This window comes from Periplaneta americana, chromosome 11 (assembly GCF_040183065.1).
Source record: "Periplaneta americana isolate PAMFEO1 chromosome 11, P.americana_PAMFEO1_priV1, whole genome shotgun sequence".
Taxonomy (NCBI): domain Eukaryota; kingdom Metazoa; phylum Arthropoda; class Insecta; order Blattodea; family Blattidae; genus Periplaneta; species Periplaneta americana.
This window is the reverse complement of record NC_091127.1, coordinates 132115435-132137025: the sequence shown is the minus strand read 5'-3', so window position 1 is coordinate 132137025 and position 21591 is coordinate 132115435. Positions and strand designations below refer to the sequence as shown.

Genomic DNA, 21591 nt, shown 5'->3' with positions numbered 1-21591 from the left:
AGCAAGTTAACTTCTAAGACTGAACCCATTGAGCCCTGGTTTTATAGGTTCAGTCCAGGCGGGACCCAAGAAAGTCTATCTATTTGCTCGTATTGTAAGGTAGAGTGACATGCATTCACGGAAGCCAGTCTGCGCTGGTTAAGATGAAACAGTACTAGTTTGAAACCTAAGTTCGTTGGCTATTTAGTCACTTCAAAAAATCTTTATTTTATGGTCCAACACGGCAGATATTTCTTGATTAAAGAAACACAGTTTTAAGATTTATTGCGCTACAGAATTCATAAAATAATAAGACAATATTATACATTTCATATTCCTGCAAAGTGTATCTGACTGAACAAAATAGTAACATTTCGTAACTTGTGACTAGTTGAGAAGAGAAGAGAAGAGAAGAGAAGAGAAGAGAAGAGAAGAGAAGAGAAGAGAAGAGAAGAGAAGAGAAGAGAAGAGAAGAGAAGAGAAGAGAAGAGAAGAGAAGAGAAGAGAATATAGAAAAATATTTCATTTTAACTTTTTCCTTACCAACAATTAAAAGCCTCATGAATACTTATAAATTGTATAAAAGTTTTCGTTCTTCAGAATATTGATTTGCTATTATCTCCTGAGGGACAAATTTCTTTTTATTTATGAATCTGAATGTTTGAATGGTTTGCATTAAATTTATATTACTGCGATGAAAGGAAAGTGCAAATAATTTATAATAACTGTTGGCATTTAATGGATATTATGTTGGCGAGAAATAATTTTCTTTGCCTTTTGCCTCTATTATTTCAGATGACAACAAATTAAGTTTTCAGTAGTTTGTCTATATCTGTAGGCTTCTTATCAGGTTTGAATGACTTGATTCATATTTATCATGCATCTGAAAGCAACTCAGTCTGGCGCAGGTCGGTGGAACCCAACAGTCGTTTAGGGTCACTCTTAGGACTGTTTGGGAGTCACGTGCAACCACACTGCCTGCCTGCTTGTGAGGGAAGGTTTCAGGCGGGCGAACGATACGAAGCGTAAACCCGCTCACGGACGTAAACAGTCATGGGCAAGCCTGATAGACATTTTGCCTGTCTCTAGTCTAAATACACTATACATTATACAGTACAGTAAAATGTAAAACAATACATACAATGCAGCCGGGTACATATATGATATCCGTAATTATGATGTGCCCGACGGACCTGTAATTATCGTAATTCCATAGTTCTAATGTATAAAAGTAAATCCTAAAACAAGCTTCTTTAATTTTTCCAAATTCATAGTTTTTTTGCCTGTCCGGATTAAACGAAGTCCGGCTTATCGGGGTCCATATTAACGAGGTTTTACTGTAGCATTAGTTAATTTGTAGTAAATATTAAACCTGTTAGTTATGGTTATACACAAAAACGGTTAGGAATCGTGTTGTTTCAGACAATGGCTCCGAAGCTGAAAACAGATCTCGTGCAGACAGCGCATTTCTCCAGGGTGAAGACTTCGCAACAGCGGCGACATCTCGCTTGCTGAGGCACGTGGTGTCGCAGCTGCCGGTGCACGTGCCCGCCTCGGCCCGCGTGACCAATTCGCTTTGTCGCGAGCAGAGCCGAGCTGTCCTGGACGCTGCACAGCATCTGGAGATGTGGGCCCTTAAAAGTAAGCATTAGACTTGAATGTTACGGCATAAAATATGTATAGCCTACTTATCGTTAATTTTGTGTTTTATTTTTGAGAATCACTGTCTGTGAATCACGCTTCAACTCTCGAGTGGGAAACAATTAACAGTCCAATCCTTTATTCTTTGTTTTTTGAATTTAATCTGAAAGTTAGAATTTATAAAACAATTATATTACCGGTTGTTCTGTATGGTTGTGAAACTTGGACTCTCACGTTGAGAGAGGAACATAGATGAAGGATGTTTGAGAATAAGGTTCTCAGGAAAATATTTGGGGCTAAGAGGGATGAAGTTACAGGAGAATGGAGAAAGTTACACAACACAGAACTACACGCATTGTATTCTTCATCTGACATAATTAGGAACATTAAATCCAGACATTTGAGATGGGCAGGGCATGTAGTACGTATGGCGAATCCAGAAATGCATATAGAGTGTTAGTTGGGAGGCCGGAGGGAAAAAGACCTTTAGGGAGGCCGAGACGTATATGGGAAGATAATATAAAAATGGATTTGAGGAAGGTGGGATATGATGATAGAGAATGGATTAATCTTGCTCAGGATAGGGACCGATGGCGCGCTTATGTGAGGGCGGCAATGAACCTCAAGTTCCTTAAAAGTCAGTAAGTTAGTAAGTAAGTAATGAATTTCATGCGATACTGAGAAGAAAGTGGACAACAAAATTGCACAGGTTCGATTAAACGCACCTGATATCATTTGTATATAAATGACTAATGACGTTCTCTCATGAGTACAAGCCAGCCAACATGAACACAGGTTAAACAACTTTAAAATTTATGGCACAATACATTTAGCAATTAAATTCAGGTGGTAGTCTGGTCACTCAGCACGTAGGCTCTATTGATTGTGATGCTACTGAATTTCTGTGTTAGTTACAAGCAATAGATGAAGAAGAAAGTATGCAAAGTATGCCACGGCCTCCTTGCTACAAAATATACGACGACCAAATAGTTTTTTGATAGTAACAGAATTAACCTCGTAAGCTGTGATCGGAAACGAGAATTGCAAAGTTCGCTATTCTTCACGTTCCCGTTCCCGAGCTCCGGTAAGCTTCTCGTTAATTGCGATTGTTCACATTTAAATACAGGGCGGAAGGTAAGGTAGTACATTAATTGACAGGAGTCATAGAACTCATTATTTAGAATAAGTTTTGTCAAATAAAAACAATTATAATACTTACGGATGGTGAGATAATTACAAGTGTTTCGAAAGCGCTGACGGCAATTGCAAGATGTCTCAACGCCGCATAAGTAGTACCCCACACCCCATGCGGTCAGCGACTTGAAGGGGATGAGTTGAGTTCAACTACCTTTCACCGTCTATATTGTAGCAGGTGAGGGGAGGACGGCAGCAAACAAATGTACTGAGAATCGGTGCAATACTTCGCGAGGTAATCTGGGGATAAATCTTCGCACGAAAATGACCTACGTAAACTCCGGATAGGGACGTAACTGTTATTTGTTTAGTTTGTGTAATTTAATGTCAAAAAATATAAATTAATAACCCGAATGAAAAAAATGGCTTGTGTCCGGGCACAGTTCAATAATGAATACAGAATTATCAACTTACAATGCAATACACTAACAATTCAATACTAAGTATGGCGTAATAATTTTAATGTAAGCAAGAAATACGTACAGCAATAACAAGAAATAACGTGAAAATCAGAAAATTATGTCCAAATTAGTGAAAACACTTAGGATTGAAATTTCAGTTACAATTAATGAAAAAATAAGACTGATGTAACTTTGCGAACAAGATGTAATTAACATTACAGTTTGTTGTTTACGAATCACTAATTCTGGGCATTAATAATGAAATAAAGAGTAATAAACTCTGTAAACCACATTCCACTCGCATCTTACAGGTACTGGTCAAAATGTCCATCATCATCGTGCGTGCAGCTTTCACATCTTCTAGACCAATTATGACAAATTCTGGCCAGTAGTTCTCCATTGTACTGGATTTCTTCCGCGACCTGGATCATGTCTAAGTACTCACGATTTGTGAACTCTGGCATCTCGTAGTTTTGAAATAAACTAAACTGCATCGCTGTACGTCCAACTGCACACTAATGCAATGTAAACATCACAAAAGCTGATAGTTGCGAGTACTAGACAAACTGTCTGCCGTCCGGACAGCGATGCCAGATTTTTAGACCTTCTGTAAGTGATCCGACAATCAATGTTTCCTGTATTTCTTCAGTCGATTAATTCGAAATCTATGAATTTTCTAATTAAAATACTGCTGCAACGTGAACATAACAAACGTTCTCTTCGTTGTCATACAAGAAATTAAACCGTACTTTAAACAGTATTCGTAAAATTCGAGATCGCAATGTCGGCATAAAAGTATTATTTCTACAAAAACGAGCAAAATGGTATTATACATTTTTGTTCGTTGTATTTCAAAGAATCACATCCTACAATTAATGTACTACCTTACTTTCCACTCTGTATATGTATAGTTTAATAATTTTTTCTTTCTCGTTCTCGTTGTCGTTTCCGTTCCCGATTTATTTTGACCAGTCTAACACGTCTTCTCAGTAGTTTATTGTTGTCCGAGGACAAAAGATCCTTAAAGTATATCCTGTCAGAATTAGAGAAATTCTTTGCTTGCTGTTCGGGAAATTTTGAGCTACAAATAGTGCAGCATTGAATGACAGTCTTTGTTCACAACGAATCTGACTGGCTGTGCAGTGGTTGACTCGTCGGCTCGGCTGGGGTCGGGTGCGCTCAGCGGCAACGTGAACCAGAATGGAGACTTCGACCAGTGTCTGGGCGTAGCGGCGCTGGTGCAGGGGCGGCGTCTGGCAGGCCGCTACTGTCCCGCGGCCCTCGACTTGGACCTGGGCAATTCAAGCAGGGCGAGGAATGGTGTCCTGCAGGAGGTGGACGATCTGCTGCATTCCCACCGTCTCGTCGTCAGCACCGTGCACGATGTAAGTGCTGATCACTTCATCCTTCTAATGGCTGGTTCACAATAAACCGGGAACGGGAAGTACATCGACAACGAGAACGAAAACATTGTTAAAATAAATGTATTTAAATGTGAGCATTCACAATTAACTATTGTGGATGCTTACATTTAAATAGATTTATTTTAACATTATTTCCATTCTCGTTCTCGTTGTCATTTCCGTTCCCGGTTTATTGTGAACCAGCCTTAACTTGTTTCCTTTGTTAACGACATGGTGAGTGTTATTGATCGGCTTGAAGGAATATCATAGCGTATCACGGTGGTTCTCAAAATTTTTGACTAACGACACACTTTACTGAAAACCCACAAAATCGCGATTCACTCATGTGTATTAATAATAATAATAATAATAATAATAATAATAATAATAATAATAATAATAGTAATAATAATAATGATAATCTAATAATAGCCAATGCTTTTCTCCTTTATAAAAAGTGGCGGAACTCTGGGAAGAATATTTTATTTATCGGACGGGGAGATGATTCCTGTTCACTGCACAGGAATTTTGTAGTTTTTAACCTACATTCGTCCAACTAAAACTTTCAAGGTCTAAACGGAATTCAAAGAAAAATTATATTAAAACATGGTTATTCACACTTTCTTCGGTTTAATGATGAAATATGGAACAAAAAGGTGCCAGAACGCCGTTCCAGAGTTTTCCTCCGAAAAAAAAACTACTGATAACTTCTATGTAGTGTCAGACATCCAATGTTATAGATAGGTCGATATTAACACGGAATCGAAAATTCAAAAAAAAAAATAAATAAATAAATAAATAAATAAATAAACAGCAACTTGAATGGCATTAGAAAAAAACAAAGATATGTATAAAAAAACTCCAACCTATTTATGCTGGATGTCCAATAAAAGACTTCTGTTATTGTTTTTGAAAAAAATGCCTATTTAAATTAATGTGAAGTCTGTTCTTGGTTGGTTCCACAGAGTTTCCCTATACCTAGTCTTATGATGGACAGGCCAACACGCAAATCATACTTAAGATGCAGCAGTCTGTTCCTTTGTTTAGACTTCACTATTTTCATGGCAGAAAATGCTGATTCACACAAGTATGATATTGAAAACGGCAGTTCTCAACGTAATTTTAGTTTATTCGGCACCATCGACTGATCTGACAAAACATTTCCGTATATAAAATACTCGGCATTTTGTTTACTCGTATATTCATGTCCACGCCATGTAAAACCATATTATTGTAAGTATTTTTCACTTTATTTTACGAAAGGCAGTACGTTTTGGGAACCATGAAGGAAATTTTCGCTCACATTATTTGAATTAGCACTTCTGTCATCTAACGCAGAACTTGATTCGGATTGTCTTTTTGGAATTGAAAATATGTCTCTGATAAAATCTAAATAAAGCACTTTTGATGAAATAGTCGCACTATAATAGTCGTTGCCAGGCGACGGTAGAAAACAAAAGATGCGAAAACAAATTAATGATGTGTATAAATAATTGAATGTTCTTTCATATTTAAGTATAAAAATATAGGGGTGTCATTTGAAATTTCAACTGGAAATGACAAGTGGTGGGAGTGACATCTAAAATGCAATTAAGTCTGATTTCACACTTCCCCTTCAATATCTAAATGGACGTGTTTTTTTATTAAATTGGTTTTCAATTTAAATAATTAGTTACTTATACTAGAACGTTTTGAAATTAAAGCCCTGTATGTACAATAAGGGGATTATTATCACAAAGATTCTGATGATTCTCATGTTTTATTTTTTATCTTTCTAGGAGGAATATTAGTATTGTAATATAATGTCTCACAATGAAACCACCGGCCATTCTCTTTTTGCTTGTCTATGATTTCTTGCCTCCAGCCCCTAGTAGTCGATATTCAATTGAATTTATTCATTTGTAAAGTCTCCAAAGAGTAGGATATCTTCCTCGGTTTTTACATTCTAACCAAGGTATATCCAATCTTCGAAACATAATAGTTATAGGCCTGTTCTATATTTAATGGAAACTATTCTGATGAGGTATCCAGAAGAAACATGGCTACACATATATACAGACGGGTCACAGATAGAAAGAGATGGCTCTGCTAGAGGTGGCATATACTGTAGGCTCTTCTCAACATATCTATCTCTGGGCAGGGACCACATTGCCTTTGATGGAGAAGTGAGAGCCATGTAAACTGCTCTCCAACAATTATTGCCTCGGTTATCAACATTTTAAAATGCTGTAATTCTGTGTGACTCCCAAGCTGCAATATCCGCCATCACCAACAACTCTAACCATCCACCTTGTCCTGATACACACGAATTCAGGAAACTAAATAGGAACCTTACTGACCAAAACCAGAAAGTGGTCCTGCAGTGGATACCATCTCATTGTGGTATCCCCGAGAATGAAATAGCTGATTCACCTGCAAAAAAAAAAAAAAAAAAAAAAAAAAAAAAGGCAGTAAAATCCCGCCCTATGTTTGTGAAGTACCCTATAGTCGAGCATCAACCATCATACGACAGAAGGTAAAGGACACTTATAAAAAATCTCTGCAAGATAACATAAGCACCTCTGATTGGAAAGACAATGTAACTTCGGTACCATTTTGGCTAAGGAGAGAAGCAGTTGCCAAATTCCGATTAGCAACTGGACATGATTGCTTGGGTAAACATCTATGCCGCATTGGTTTACTCCAGAATCTTAACTGCCCACTCTGCAACCAGAACATCGTAATGGACTCAGACCATCTAATGGATTGTCCCAATCTGTCCACAACAACACTGGTTGAGAAGTATTGGGAAGCAAGAGAGAAGATGATGGCCCTTCAAATATAAAATTTGTTACTCTTCCTTTCATGTTATATATCTATAATCTTCTCACTGTTTCTTTGTTTATTTGTATATTTGTTTACTTGTTTCTATTAATATTGCATGTTGCCATTATCTCTTAGGCTAAAGATAAACTCTACAGCCCTGTATTAAATAGATAGATAGATAGATAGATAGATAGATAGATAGATAGATAGATAGATAGATAGATAGATAGATAGATAGATAGATAGATAGATAGATAGATAGATAGATAGATAGATAGATAGATGGATGGATGGATGGATGGATGGATGGATGGATGGATGGATGGATGGGTGGATGGGTGGATGGGTGGATGGGTGGATGGGTGGATGGGTGGGTGGGTGGGTGGGTGGGTGGGTGGATGGATGGATAGATAGATTAGATTAGATTAGATTAGATTAGATTAGATTAGATTATATAGACAGATAGATAAATAAATAAATAAATAAATAAATATTTAATTGAAATTTGAAGAAGGCCTGACGAATATTGATATTCTTACAGCCTGGACATGCTATCCCGAGATTCACGACAATGACGTGGGGGTTCTGCATCCCAGCATCCTGTTCGTCGGAGGATCTGACGGTTTCATTGACAGAATCCCTCGAGGCCCTGATAGGAGACGCTGATATATCATACAGCCTCAAAGTGGACCCTGACCTGTGCTACATCCAGGACTCGCGATCCTTCTCCACGGGAACAAAACTCACTGTGTAAGACTGTCTTCTAACCACAATAAAACGTATTAACATCTAAGTACTAGGTCATCTCAAAAGTTTTTTTTCTCATATGTGAGCTATGGTCAGTTCAAACGGATATAAGTTTCACCATATACACACAATCCCAAATTGGTGGAGACGGCGACGAACTATGGACCTAGAAACGCCAAGACTTGCTGTCAATTCACTTCTACTGGCTAGTGACCGCTCTTCCAGTTTTATGAATATAGCTCCTGATCACATATAGCTAACAGATTGATCAGCCTAATAGATTTTCATGATAACAACTTTTATCTATTTCACTATGCTGCCATCCAGCTACTGCAAAAGAAGTCACGTTATAACTCTTACAGAATTGCATGGAGTAATAGCTTGCAACTGTACTTTCAACTAGCAGTCGTTATCAAAAATTAATTTTCGGCTGTGGAGGCCCTGATGGCTGTTCTGTTTTTATATTGCCATTTCATAACATGGGAATAGTGAATCTGATAAATGTGATCGGTGATGTTGCCTCATTCTCTAGAATAGGGAAACTTCCTGGGCGAGATTATTTTCAAAGCTTAGGCATCCATCATTGAATCGCTCAAACTACTGTAGTTTGATGCCGTCTCACTATTGACAACTCTTTCACCTTTCACTTAATGCATTTCTTCAGCTGCTGATTTTGCATTTTTGCCTTAAACAACGCAGAAGCACTCGAATTACGTCTGTGTCGTCGCACATTTCCAAAGAGGAGGTGCTTATAATATACACATGCAGCAAATAGCTATGCAACTGAATATTTATTGTACTATTAAGAGGAAAATTTATTAAAAATCTTCTTGAGCCAAAAAAAATTAACAGGTTTATTTTTTTCAATTGGTTACTTAACGACGTTGTATCAACTACTAGTCTATTTGGCGCCGATGGGTTTAATCAGCAAGATGATATTTGGCGAGATGGTGCCGGGGATTTGTCTTAGATTACCTGACATTCACATTATGGTTAGGGAAGTGCTCGGAAAGTAACGAACCTTGTAATCAACCCAAGCGGGATTCGGACTGTCCCCATGCGTAACTTCGGATCGTCAGGCAAGCACCATAGTCAACTGAGCTACTCCGGAAAATCCTCCCCCATAAAAACAGAAAACTTATTTATAAGTACATAAATTATCCCGTAAATAGTTATTTTTAAAATCTGTTTGTGGATAATATCAACTTTGCGTTAACTTTCTATAGTTATGCATGTTTTGTGCATGCGTCTGTTTTTCCCATGTCAAAACGTAACTGAATAACTTTATTTTTAATAATATATTGTAACCCTGGTGGATTATATATAATAAATTTTCCCAAGCAGGTTATGAAGCATATGTAGGTATACCGACTCCTCTTGTGTATGAGAATGGACTCGTTAAAACTGTTCAGTTTATCGCATATGATTTAAGCCTTAAGCACTTTCAAGACAAACAAAAGTCGAATGAGGTCAGCGTAACAAATCATTCCACCAAATCCTATCACGTTTTCTCTTAATCTTGATCGACTAAGGAAGTTACACAACAAAGAATTATTTTTGACACTTGTTATTAACCAAAAAAACAATAAAGTACTTGAATAATTACGTGCATCTAAATTCTGAAATTTTCAGTTGATATTTGAGAGCTTCAATTTTCTACATTCGAGAGCGAAAGTGACAAACATGACAATCAAAGTGAACTTGTAATGGAATAAGGTGGTGTTCGGGTAGGTTTCCTGGGAGTACTTCCGTTCGTATTGAAATCATTGTGTCATTTCTTCTCAAACCTTGACTATTTTTATCTCCAGTATAGTAGAAAAGTTAAGTTGTTTTATAGCACTATCTTCTCCTGAAGATTAACTTCATACTGACGAATCTTAATGTCTTATAAATTCTGTCAGAGGATATTTCTTCCCAATGGGATCCAGGCTCCATTATGAGCGGATCTAACTGTTTTATAGCAGAAGAAATGGTAGTAAGCCATATTCCTTCAAGTTCGACTGTTACCTCTGTCACTTTCATTTCACCAATTCCTATGTACCGTCCTATTAGCATGTAATAGTTTTTAAGCGAATTCTGTAGCTGGAAATCAACGATAAAGAAACAAATCGGGATCACTTATTCTGATGTAATGATTCAGTAAGGAGATATTTCATTATATCGATGAATTTTTTGTTTTACAGATTTATATTCATGTGTCTTCTTGGCCTCGTTTTGGCAGGAACGTATATCGATGGGGATAAAGAGACACAAAGAGATGGTAAGACATGTTTTTCAAATATTATTTGTCGTACAATATAGTTAGTTGTTTTTTAATGCAAATCATAGATTGTTCTCAAATGGTCTCAGTATATTTGACACTACTTCCAATTTTTAACACTTCGATTTAGTATGTTGGGAAGTTCCGTTACATAAGCAAAACACACTTCAGATGAAATCTCTTAGCAAATTTTGGCATAAATTAAAATTCGACGCTCAATAACCTATGCAGTTGACAGTGTCGTTAAATAAAATATTACTGCTATAGATTATTGGTTATCTCATGGAACCAAATGCTTGCGTGCGTCGCAGCTCAACGGAAAGATCTTGTAATGGGGATAAGTGACTAGCTCGCTGCAAGTGAAAGCATAGCGAGGCAGAGAGGCTCCTCAGTCCACTTTTTTCTTCCCCTTACCTGCAAGTAGGTTTCACGAGAAAACAAATGGCCTATACTCGTACTACTAAAACTGTGTTTGTTCTGTGTTGTGTCAAACGATGACCTTGAGATAAATACACATCACTTGATCAATAATTGTCCCGCTGGGTGTGATTGTCTAAATGGGACAATCTAGTGTTGATTTCGGAAGTTTTCTGAACACGTGGTTTTTAATATTTAAAGTTCTCGCATTTGTCTGTTTTTCAACTGCAAACCTGTCCAATGCTAGTTTTGCACGACTTGACTATGCTACAATGAAATTTATGATTCACATTCCACCCAACATCGTAATAAATTTGGAGAGCTGCATTAAATGGCGTAATCCGATTTCGTGCGGCACCTATACAGACTGATGGATTACCTTTTTGGCCACACGTTACCACCGTACTGGTTGCATGATTGTTCACCTCTCCTGAAGTATGTGAACGTGAGGCCAGGAGTTTACTGATCGTCTTTGGTATTTTCTTTTAGTAGGTTTCAACTACAATATTATTATTGTTGTTGATGGAATTAGTGATGGTGAGATGGTATTTGGCGAGATGAAGCCTACCTAATATTAGCATTAGGGTTTGGAAAAATCTCGAAAAAACCGAACCAGGTAATCAGCCCAAGCGGGGATCGAACCGACGCGACGCCCGAGCACAGTTCCGCAACAGTAGGCAGGCACCCCTGCCGACTGAGCTACTCCGGTGCCTCCCTTGGTGTTCTCTGAGTTGTTGTGCTACGAATTATTATATTGATCTATTCAAGACTATTGGAAGGATAGTAAAAGAGAGAACAAACGAAATTTCGTGATGAGATATTTTTCGTAATATTAAGGACCTAGGATCACTAAAATTCTATAGAGATGTTAAAACGTTTTGGGAGCAGGAAGAATATACTGTATTAGATAAAATTCAAGGGAAGAGAGAACAGGAATGGCATAGTGGAGATTAGGTATCTGGAGGTTCAAGAATAAGAGAGGGAACGTAGAGAAAGATAAATGTCCGTTATGCGGACTAACGAAAAACGCAATGCGCATAGCTTTAAATTGTGCGTCAACGAATGATTTCAGAAATTGTTGGGTGGATAAATTTTTTTTTTAAATAAACGCTATATTGGCATATAAAAAATTAAAGGTCTTCTAAACGCTAACAGTCTGTATAGGTTAGGAAAATTTCTTTTTAGAGTTAAATTAGATGGGACGAGGAGGTCAAATTTCTGACTGGAATGGAATTATAGATGTTGAGTATTCGAACCCGATATGAAGCTACGAAAAGTACAGTATGTTATAATTAATTTAATAAAATAGTCTTTAAGTAGTTTGAATATAGAAAATAAAAAGTCAAAGTTAGTGGTTTTAAATACAAAGTTTCACTATATTTATTGTTATTATTGTTATTATTATTATTATTATTATTATTATTATTATTATTACTATGATTATATGTTGAAGGTGAATTATATAAATTACTTAGGAAAATATATGATATTAGATTAGCCAACGTAGAAGTATTAGTACTATATACTGTATTTTTAATAATAATAGTTGTAATCATTATATAGTGGATGATGGCAGATTAAGAAATGGAATACATCTAATCCGGCATGACGTGAATACAGAATGAATGAATAAATAAATAAATAAATAAATAAATAAATAAATAAATAAATAAATAAATAAATAAATTAATTAATTAATTAATTAATTAATTAATTAATAATAAATAAATAAATAAATAAATGCATAAATAAATACATAAATAAATAAATAAATAAATAAATAAAATCTCTGTGATATTTTTAATTAGTGCAGTAGTGTCAAATTCTGCAAATTTGTTGTATAAATAATATACAGTAAGTAAGAATATATAAGACCACCAGCTTTTTTGAAATAAACATTTGGTATTTTAACATTTTTGATTGTAACGTTTCCATGAATATTCTTTGAATAGTGTCAGCTCAAAGACATCTAGGTCTATATATATATATATATATATATATATATATATATATATATAGAACATTGGAATATGATATTTAGTTTTTTAGTTATGATCTATTAATTATTTATATAGAGTTCAGCATTTTTTTGTTAAGAATTAAGTTGTGATGTTGAACTATCGTCTTTACATTTTCTACAGTATTATAAAACTATAGTGGTAGGCAAAAATATTGCCCTACTAGAATAATTCGAAGTCAAAGAATTAAGCATCGCTCATGCCTAGCATCAAGAGATCATGTTTATCACATTTGCGACTATACAACGTGTCCGTTCCCGTGTAATAACTAGGGCTCGAGTAATAGTGGGATCTTTCTTTGGTATTGAGTATGTGTTCATCCTACTTCATTGTATTTTTTTTCGGTGTTTTGCGAGTGTGTTACTCAATATTTTTAATATTACGATGGTATGCAAAGAGTCACGCGATTTATAGCACTGCTATAAAAGATCTAAGAATCTATTAGTCTGTCTAAACTTATAGTTAAAAATAGGAGCGTCATCTGTGGTGCAATTTCTAGTAGCTAACGTGAAATGTCCGTTAGGACGTGATTGTTTCAACGTGGATAATCCTTGTGCGCACCATAGTATCGTATTGAAACAAGGAAAAAAAAATTCAGAATTTCTTCCGTCGTTAAATTTTTTTTGTAGGCCTATATATGGAAAAATAAAAAAAAAAATAGAAACGAAATTGAAACATGTTTAGACTTCACTATTTTTACTGCTGTTTGAGTCGAGGTGACAAACATGCATCAGTCAAACCCTTGATTAAAAAACTATAGACTGCTGCATGTTTGATTAGGATTGGGAGTAGCTCTCAGTAGTTGAACCTAGAGAAAGTTTTTTCCGTTCCTCTTTCCCTATTCTCCATGAGGATGGAGCAATGGTGTAGCTCCAAAACATTGAATGTCTTTATACGGTGCAAATACCCCAAAACCTAGCAGCATCTTGAACACCGTGAATACTTAAGTAATAGTGTTAGCTTAAATGTTGTTGTCTGTTCGCAGTGAAGTCTGTGGCGCTGGTGAAGGCGTTCTCGCTGAGGAAGAACTGGCGGACGCTGCTGAAGACAGACTCGAACCAGCAGGACATTTCTTGCTTGCACGGGATCCGCGCTCTGAATGCCTTCGCCCTACTCGTGTTTCATAAAGCTGTCATTTTGGGCTTCAGTCCCTTCGTCAACAGAACCTACATGGTAAAGGTAGGACATTTGAATTCAGGAGAAGTCATCCCACTTTTACCAGTTGGTCTTATCGCGATATTAATGTTCATTCTACACAATTGATAAAGTGCAATAATACATAGTATGCATCAGAGTAACATTACACGAGATGGAGATCTGTTGTAGTAAAGAATATAATTTATGTTTTGACGGAAGTACACGTTGTCAGCATTTCTGACACCGAAGAATGTCGTCTGTCTATCCGCTTATACCGACTTTGTTCATAACAGTATCTACGAATTGATATCCTATTATTATACATATTAAATATAATAATAATCCTATTATTATGCATATAGAACTTAATAATATTTATTAAAATTAATGAGTCATTATTTGAAATAAATAAGAAAAAATCAGAAGACCTTTTTTTTTTATAAAGCAGACTATTCTGACACGTTTTATACAAGCAGATTGGTTATCACTTCTATTTCACATCTGGTATTTATCCCATGGCCTCCATAAAGCACTCATTACATTGCATACGGCACCATTATCTTGTGTGTTTACATCTGTTCTGCGGTATATGCCTCTCCCACTCATGAACTGACTGACAAACAGGAAAGGTTAACGTACTCCACTCTACCTAATGTCCAATCATCCGTAATGTTTTAACTGTTCGATGCTAGAGAATAGCTATACTTCTTGATCAAATAGTTTTAAATTCAATCATTTCAGACTCTAACGTCACGGAATGAATATTATATGATTGTGATCTGTCCATATTGTATGCTTTGAATACATACGCAAGTGTTGACGTTAACTCCTATCATTGTCGTAGCTAGGTATTTCATATATCTTTCGCCGAAGGAATGACACGAAGTAGGTCTCCTGAAGGATATGTTTGACTGCATCAGTCACCAGTAAATAGCAGAGAGACGGCGAAATGATGACAGGGGAATTAGTTTCACCTCTAGAATATAGTATATTCCGAATCTCACCGGACCGGTGGACAACAATGACGTCACTCTGCACCGAAAATAGGAACAAAACTGCTGGAAGGTTCGTTGGCTGTCACGACTGCTGTACAAGTTGTTATCTGTGCTACACTAGCAAGATTTTGCGAAATTTCCGTACTGTCATCTCGTTCAAAGAAAAGAGAGCATAAACAATTTATTTCCTGAACCGGTAGTAATAACTGGTCCGTTGACATGTTCGTTCATAAGTCATTAACATATTGGTATACGTTGTGCTCATTACAAACAATACAGCAGAACCAAAGCAGAACACACCGCCATGACACAACAGTGCACGATGTCATTCGTCTGCTAATTCCCGCTCTATACAGGAACCAATCAGATTCACTGATGGCGGCTGATGGAGACTGCCACCAACTCTGCAAGCTGATGGAACCGGTGCGACACCGGTGGAACATCAGTGACGTCATCGTTGAAATTCGGAACACCGTGATGCCATCAGATTGCTCAGCGCTGAGATTCGGAATACGTTCATAGCCATTTCCAAATGGGCAACCAGTGACATCGAAGCGCGTTTCTCCTCTCGGAGCAGAGCTAGTAGAGCACGTGGGGGAGTGTAATTGATTTGAAAGAGAGGAAATTGGGAGGAGAAATTTAAAACATACGCCAAAACGCATCCTTGAAATGGGAATTCGGGACTGATCGAAACTGAATATGTAAGCTCCAAGCCTTGGGTACTTGTGTCCTTGCGGGTTTCGCTGCTCCACTGAAGGAGCTCTAGAAAATTTGGAAGGGGAAAAGCCGGAAACGAACGTAACCTCTTAGGTACCACGTACAGCGAGGAGGAAGATACGCTCGAAAAGCTGACTGCAGGATGTAAAAAGAAATGGCGGAAGCTAAGTCTGCACATTGAAAGGGATTTTGTCCTTTCGCAGTACAAGTGGAGTCGAGTAAACTCGTCCGTGTAACAGGTGTAATGTTCGATAGATAAGGCGAGACAAGGCTGCCGGAAGAAACGCTGCGAGTTGTAAGTCTGCAAGTTTAAAGATGCTCTGTCCTTTCGCAATACGAGTAGAGTCGAGTGTTGTGTTCTCCGCTATTTAAACGTCTCCATCCCATCCACTGCCACTCCCCCTACTTTGCTCTTATAGCTATGCTTCCCCTCTCAAGGAACTTGAGAGCAGAGACGTGTGAAATCACAGAGCCTGTTCTAGGAAGCTTCCTAGAGTTTCCACTTAGACTCACCGGGAATTTCACTCAGATCTTCAACTTTGAAAAATGACTTTTGAGGCTTTTCACTTTAAAAGAATGGCCTCTCAAAAGTGTAACAAGTTAGTATGGAGTTATTAGCATATAATTCACTTTTCAAATTTGTTTCAGACATTCTCGAATGTTTGGTCTATGGTTTTAAGAACTTCGATTATCTACACAGACTCTTTCATATTGTTTGACGGACTTCTGACATCAATGAGCTTCCTGAGAGAACTTGACAGGAACAAGAGGATTCCACTATGGGACAAATTCCTAACCCGCTACTTCAGGTATGAATCGTATGGAAACTGTGTCTCGTAGTGAAAACGGAAATAATATAGGTTTTCGATAGTCTTTTGTAAGAAAACTTGTTAGAGAAGTTGAAAATATAAATGGACTTAATGTGTATGAAATGATTATTATTTTTACAGTAATTGTATTTTGTTCAGTTTTTTTACTATGAACGAAGGTATGATAGAATAAATATATAATATTTATCTCAGTTAAGGATATAAATAATTATTACAGGCCTATTTGGTAAGGTTGCCAGATGTTCTGGTTTCCCGAGGACGGTCCCCGAATTTTGCTTTTATCCCCAGACAACATTTTTCTCCAGAATATTCCCGGATTTAATTATGTATCCTCAGATCCCCCGGATTTTCAGTGTCAATTGTTAATATGGTTTAATGATCTTTAGGCATTGTTGTGAATGAATTTTCCTAATGCAACTTTGCTTCTTCCTCATGACGCCACAATCAGAATTGAAAGAGAGGACGTAACTGCAGTTGAGACTTCTATATCGTTATCAAGATTAATAGAAAGATTGAACTCCAGGAATGAAAATAAATTTATTCCAGCATAAATTAAGGAACTTTTAGCTACGATAGGAGATTATATTTATTTCAAAACAGAATTTCTTGTGTCTTCTTGTCAATTTTATAAAAATGCTGTTGAATATCTTAGTGCCTGGCTTATTCACTCACAGGATAATATATCTGTGGAATGTATATAGTCGAGGTCTCCTTCAGAAAGAGAAACATTTGAAGACGATCCCTTATTTTTCTTATAATGTACGTGGACTTGATCTGTATGATAATATTTTATTGATGATATTATTGTTATTATTATTATTATTATTATTATTATTATTATTATTATTATTATTATTATTATTATTATTATTATACAGAATTGTGCTTAATCCATGGAATGGTAAAGAGGACGATTTTGTTGAATTTTGAGCGTTAGATTCGTGAATAAAAACAAATATACCTATATGTCTACTTAATATAATAGCTATATTGATTGCTATATAGTGAGTACACTGAAATGTTTGTCATCTGATGCCACCAACTTTCATATTTACTTAGTCCTGTGTTTAGATTCGCTGATCTTGTTTCAGGATAACTCCAAACCATCTGGCCATCGTTTTGTTCTGCACGTACATTATAAGTCACCTGGGGTCGGGTCCTCTATGGAACCAGGTGATAAAACACCACGTGGATCTCTGTCAGAACAGCATGTGGAAGAATTTTCTCTACATACACAACTATCTTGGTATCGAGAACATGGTATGTTGGTATTCATACATTCTTATAGAATAAAGTAATGAGAATAGACGATCGATGTGGAGATGGTAACGGTATAATAAAATTACGGCTATACCACACAGAAGTCTTTGGGCGAAACCAATGCCAATGTCGTTTTATTTACCATATATTCCACACAGGGCCAGGGACCATGTTGAAGTACTGCATTGTAACTTTTATTCATTCAATAATAACTACAATGTATTTTTTTAACTTCTATCTTTAATGACACCCGTCAACAATGGGTATTCCACTCAACACTTCAACACAGTAGTCGTTATTGCACTGCACAAAACGACAATGACTATTCACGTTTATTGTTGAGAAGAACAACAATGTACTCCTAATTTCAACTAATGTTCACAAAGCACTATTTACAAAACAAAACTGTCAGTTCTCAGTTCAGAGTTCGTTCGCCTTGGCTAGTTCTTCTAGCTCACTCACTCAAGTTAACGATACGTCGAACCCAAGACTTCCAGATAACAGTCCACTGCACTTCGAACCCAAGATGTCCAGAGTCAGTTCACTGTATTTCGAACCCAAGACTTCCGGACGCGTTACCCTCGCCTGGACGCTGCCACAGTACTCACATAAATTCACTGTACTTCGAACCCAAGACTTCCACTGCATACGTCTAGCTTTCTCGCAGTAGACTATCTAACTACACTGGCTCAACTGAAACTGAACTTGACCGACTCGAAGGCTGCCCGCTTTTATTTGTTACATAACACTTCTCGAATGTACAGTTTCCCGAAGTTTCTACAACAATCGGTCTCCAGACGTTTCGTTACTTCCGTCGCATTCGATTTCCTTAGCCCTGTCTGCCGCTGCCCAGTGCCCGTCAACTTGCGTCTCCCATCTCCGCCGGCTTCCTTCCCGCGCGCCCTCCCTTCTGCCGGACGCGCGCTCGACTCCAGAGGCAGCGAGAACTTTCCAGCACGGTGTCACAGTATGATGAACACACAGAGATAAACTGAGAGCATAAGTTAATTTGCACTTTAATCTCTATGTGAACACCGATACGAGAAATAATTTCAGAAATGAATGACGTAATATCCATCTTAATGAATTGAGGACATCTATTTTTATTCTTTCAATATAGATAAAGATATCTAAATATGAAATGAATAGCATTTATAGAAACAGAAAAAGGCGTTTAATTGACATAAAACATGTTATGTTTCTTCCTGATCACTTAGATCCCAAGTAACTTAACAGAATATTCAGGGTGTAACTAAAATATCAACATTTTGAGAAAACATTACTCACATGTAGGGGATGAAAACATATATGAACTTAGGCCCGAAAACTCTTTCTCATTTTCTACAATCTCGATGAAATTACAAAGCGTTCTTGAAGGACGACTTGCCTCTTCTGTTAAAAAATGGCCCATTACGAAATGTATGGTGTCATCCTCTAAAAACATAAGAATTATAAGCAACAGTAATATAATTGTTTTGCTTTGAAAAAATGTAGGGAAATGGAGGTCATCTAAGGTAATTATACTATTACGGTAACGCATTAGAAGTAACAATCAATGATTTATACCAGAAGAGTAGAAGATTCATGAAGATTAATGTCGCTATTTTAAGTTTTGTATTTTGTAAGATTTTAATGATTTTATGTACTTGGAGAATGCAATTCTCATGACGCTATGGTTATTACAGAGCATTGTGAGCATGTGACAATCGTAAGTCATCAATACAAACAATATAAAAATGGAGATGATGAAGTTGGAGATTAGAGTCCTTCTAATGCACTACTGGAAAAAATAATCATATGCTGCTACCGCTGCTCCAAAAAATGTGAATTTGTAGTTAGCATATAGCACAACGATGATTACAGCATTAAATATTTACAACGTCTTGGAAGGTCTAAGATATGAAATATTGAGAATACACTCAAAGGTTTGAAAGAAAATTCACAAAAAGTACTCGTAGATTGTTAGAAGAGCATGGTGCTTCGAAACACGCAATGCAACGCCACAATAAGACGCTTAGAAAATGAAACAGATGTTGTCTATCTGTTCCTCATGAATTGACAACTGAACAGTCTCAACGCTATTCACTTGGTTGAGAGATTTATCAGGAGAATATTGTCTCATGTGATGAAAAATGTGCATATCACCTCAACCCTAACACCTCAAAACAGTGGCTCGAGTTTCGTCAGCCCATCAAAGTCGTCGTTAAAGAAAATCGGTTCGGCCCCAAAGTAATGTTGTGTGTCTGGTGGAATTTTGAAGATGTGATTCACTGGGGGTTTGTACAGATATGCAGTCGATGCGGATCATTATTGTCAACAGCTGAAATGAGTTCATGAAATTTTGTGTGAGAGATACCTGGGATTACGAGTTCGGACAATAAAGTAATGAGACAGGTTAAAAAAACACATTTACTTACATTTTAAACAAATACAATGTGATCACCTTAATTTATTCCAACGTTGCTGCCACTGCTGATCGGAACTGTGAAACTTATGTTTTGAGACTGTTTAATGCCTCGGTTACGGGCTTTTAGACGTCTTCTGTTGTGTGAAAAAGATCCTTTTACGACTGATTTCCTTTTGGAAATAAGAAGTCATGTGGAGCAAGGGCAGGTGGAGATTGCTGCAGTGTTGAAAAAGTTCAGCAGCCACATTCTCCGTTTATTTTTCTGTTGTCCGGTGAAAGTTTCTGGAACCATTTTTGCACAAATTTTTATTATGCCCGGGCCGTCAGTTAGGCGAGGTGAACAGTTGCCCGATTTATGTTCAATTGTTGTGCTATCATTTTGGCTGTTAATCGCCTATCAGTTTCTACACTTCACTATCCCGGCAATTTTGTCATCTGTCAGTGCAGTTGCTGTTCATCTTCAATGTTGCTTCTGCTCTCGGCAAACATTTTATGCCATCTTGACATCACTTCATTTCCAAAAGTCTGCTTAAGCTTTCCATAAATTATCGTGGCATTTTCACCGAGTTCCACACAAAAGAAGATGGCATACCGATGCGCGATATAATGTGATTTCATGGTATTGACGAGGAGTAAACACACAACTCTACTAATCAAGCAGTTATTCCACACTTACTACTTGCAGGGTGGTGCCAGTTGAAATTTGGATGTAGGGAGGAACAAGGCCACATATCTCTGATAGGAGGCTGCGGGATTGCCTCTTCAGATGGAAAAAAATCAGTGTCTTACTTTATTGTCCGACTCGTATTTAATCAAAATAGAATTATTTTGTAACAGGAAAATGTGAGACTCCATATTTCACGAACGACTATGGAAACAATTAAGAAATTCGGAAAAATTGAACTGTTACCACACCCGCCATATGGTCCTGGTTTTGCGCCTTCAGATTGCCATCTATTTGAATCCTGGTCCATATCTTGCGTGGAAGAAATTTTCAACACTTGAAATACGTTGAAATGTGTATCATCGAATTATTCCTATAAAAACCAGAAGCTGGTACTATCGCAAAACAACACACCTCGTTGAAAGGTGGCTCAAACCCATAGAATCTAATGATCTTTAGTTTGAAGATTAGATCAGTTTCTTGTTGCAAAATACTCCTAAAATTTTGCTCCAAAAACCAATATTACTTATGAGACAGTATCTGTAGAAGCCTTTGAAGAGGGTGCAAATTAGAACTCAGTCAGTAACTTCTGCTGGAAGAAAGAAGGAAAATGTAATTCTGCAAGAGACACATTAATAAGAACAGAATAAAAAATCAGCGATTTATGCTAGAAATCAATAAGGTTGAATTGTAGTCTTCCAAAAGCTAATGGGCAA

The 21591-nt window shown here is 37.0% G+C and overlaps 1 protein-coding gene across 2 annotated transcripts in view; it reads left to right on the top strand.

Annotated features, from left to right (window-relative positions):
- The window catches only part of LOC138709339 (nose resistant to fluoxetine protein 6-like), a 61785-nt gene that overhangs the window by 4318 nt on the left and 35876 nt on the right, over nt 1–21591 (top strand). For both annotated transcript variants that reach the window (XR_011334914.1, XM_069840039.1), the window contains exons 2-8: nt 1402–1620; nt 4359–4600; nt 7965–8173; nt 10354–10430; nt 13851–14044; nt 16363–16523; nt 17636–17804. Coding sequence is in view for 1 of the 2 variants with exons in the window: in XM_069840039.1 (XP_069696140.1) it covers nt 1402–1620; nt 4359–4600; nt 7965–8173; nt 10354–10430; nt 13851–14044; nt 16363–16523; nt 17636–17804 (1271 nt within the window). In the remaining variant the exon portion in view is untranslated. The remainder of the gene's footprint in view (nt 1–1401; nt 1621–4358; nt 4601–7964; nt 8174–10353; nt 10431–13850; nt 14045–16362; nt 16524–17635; nt 17805–21591) is intronic.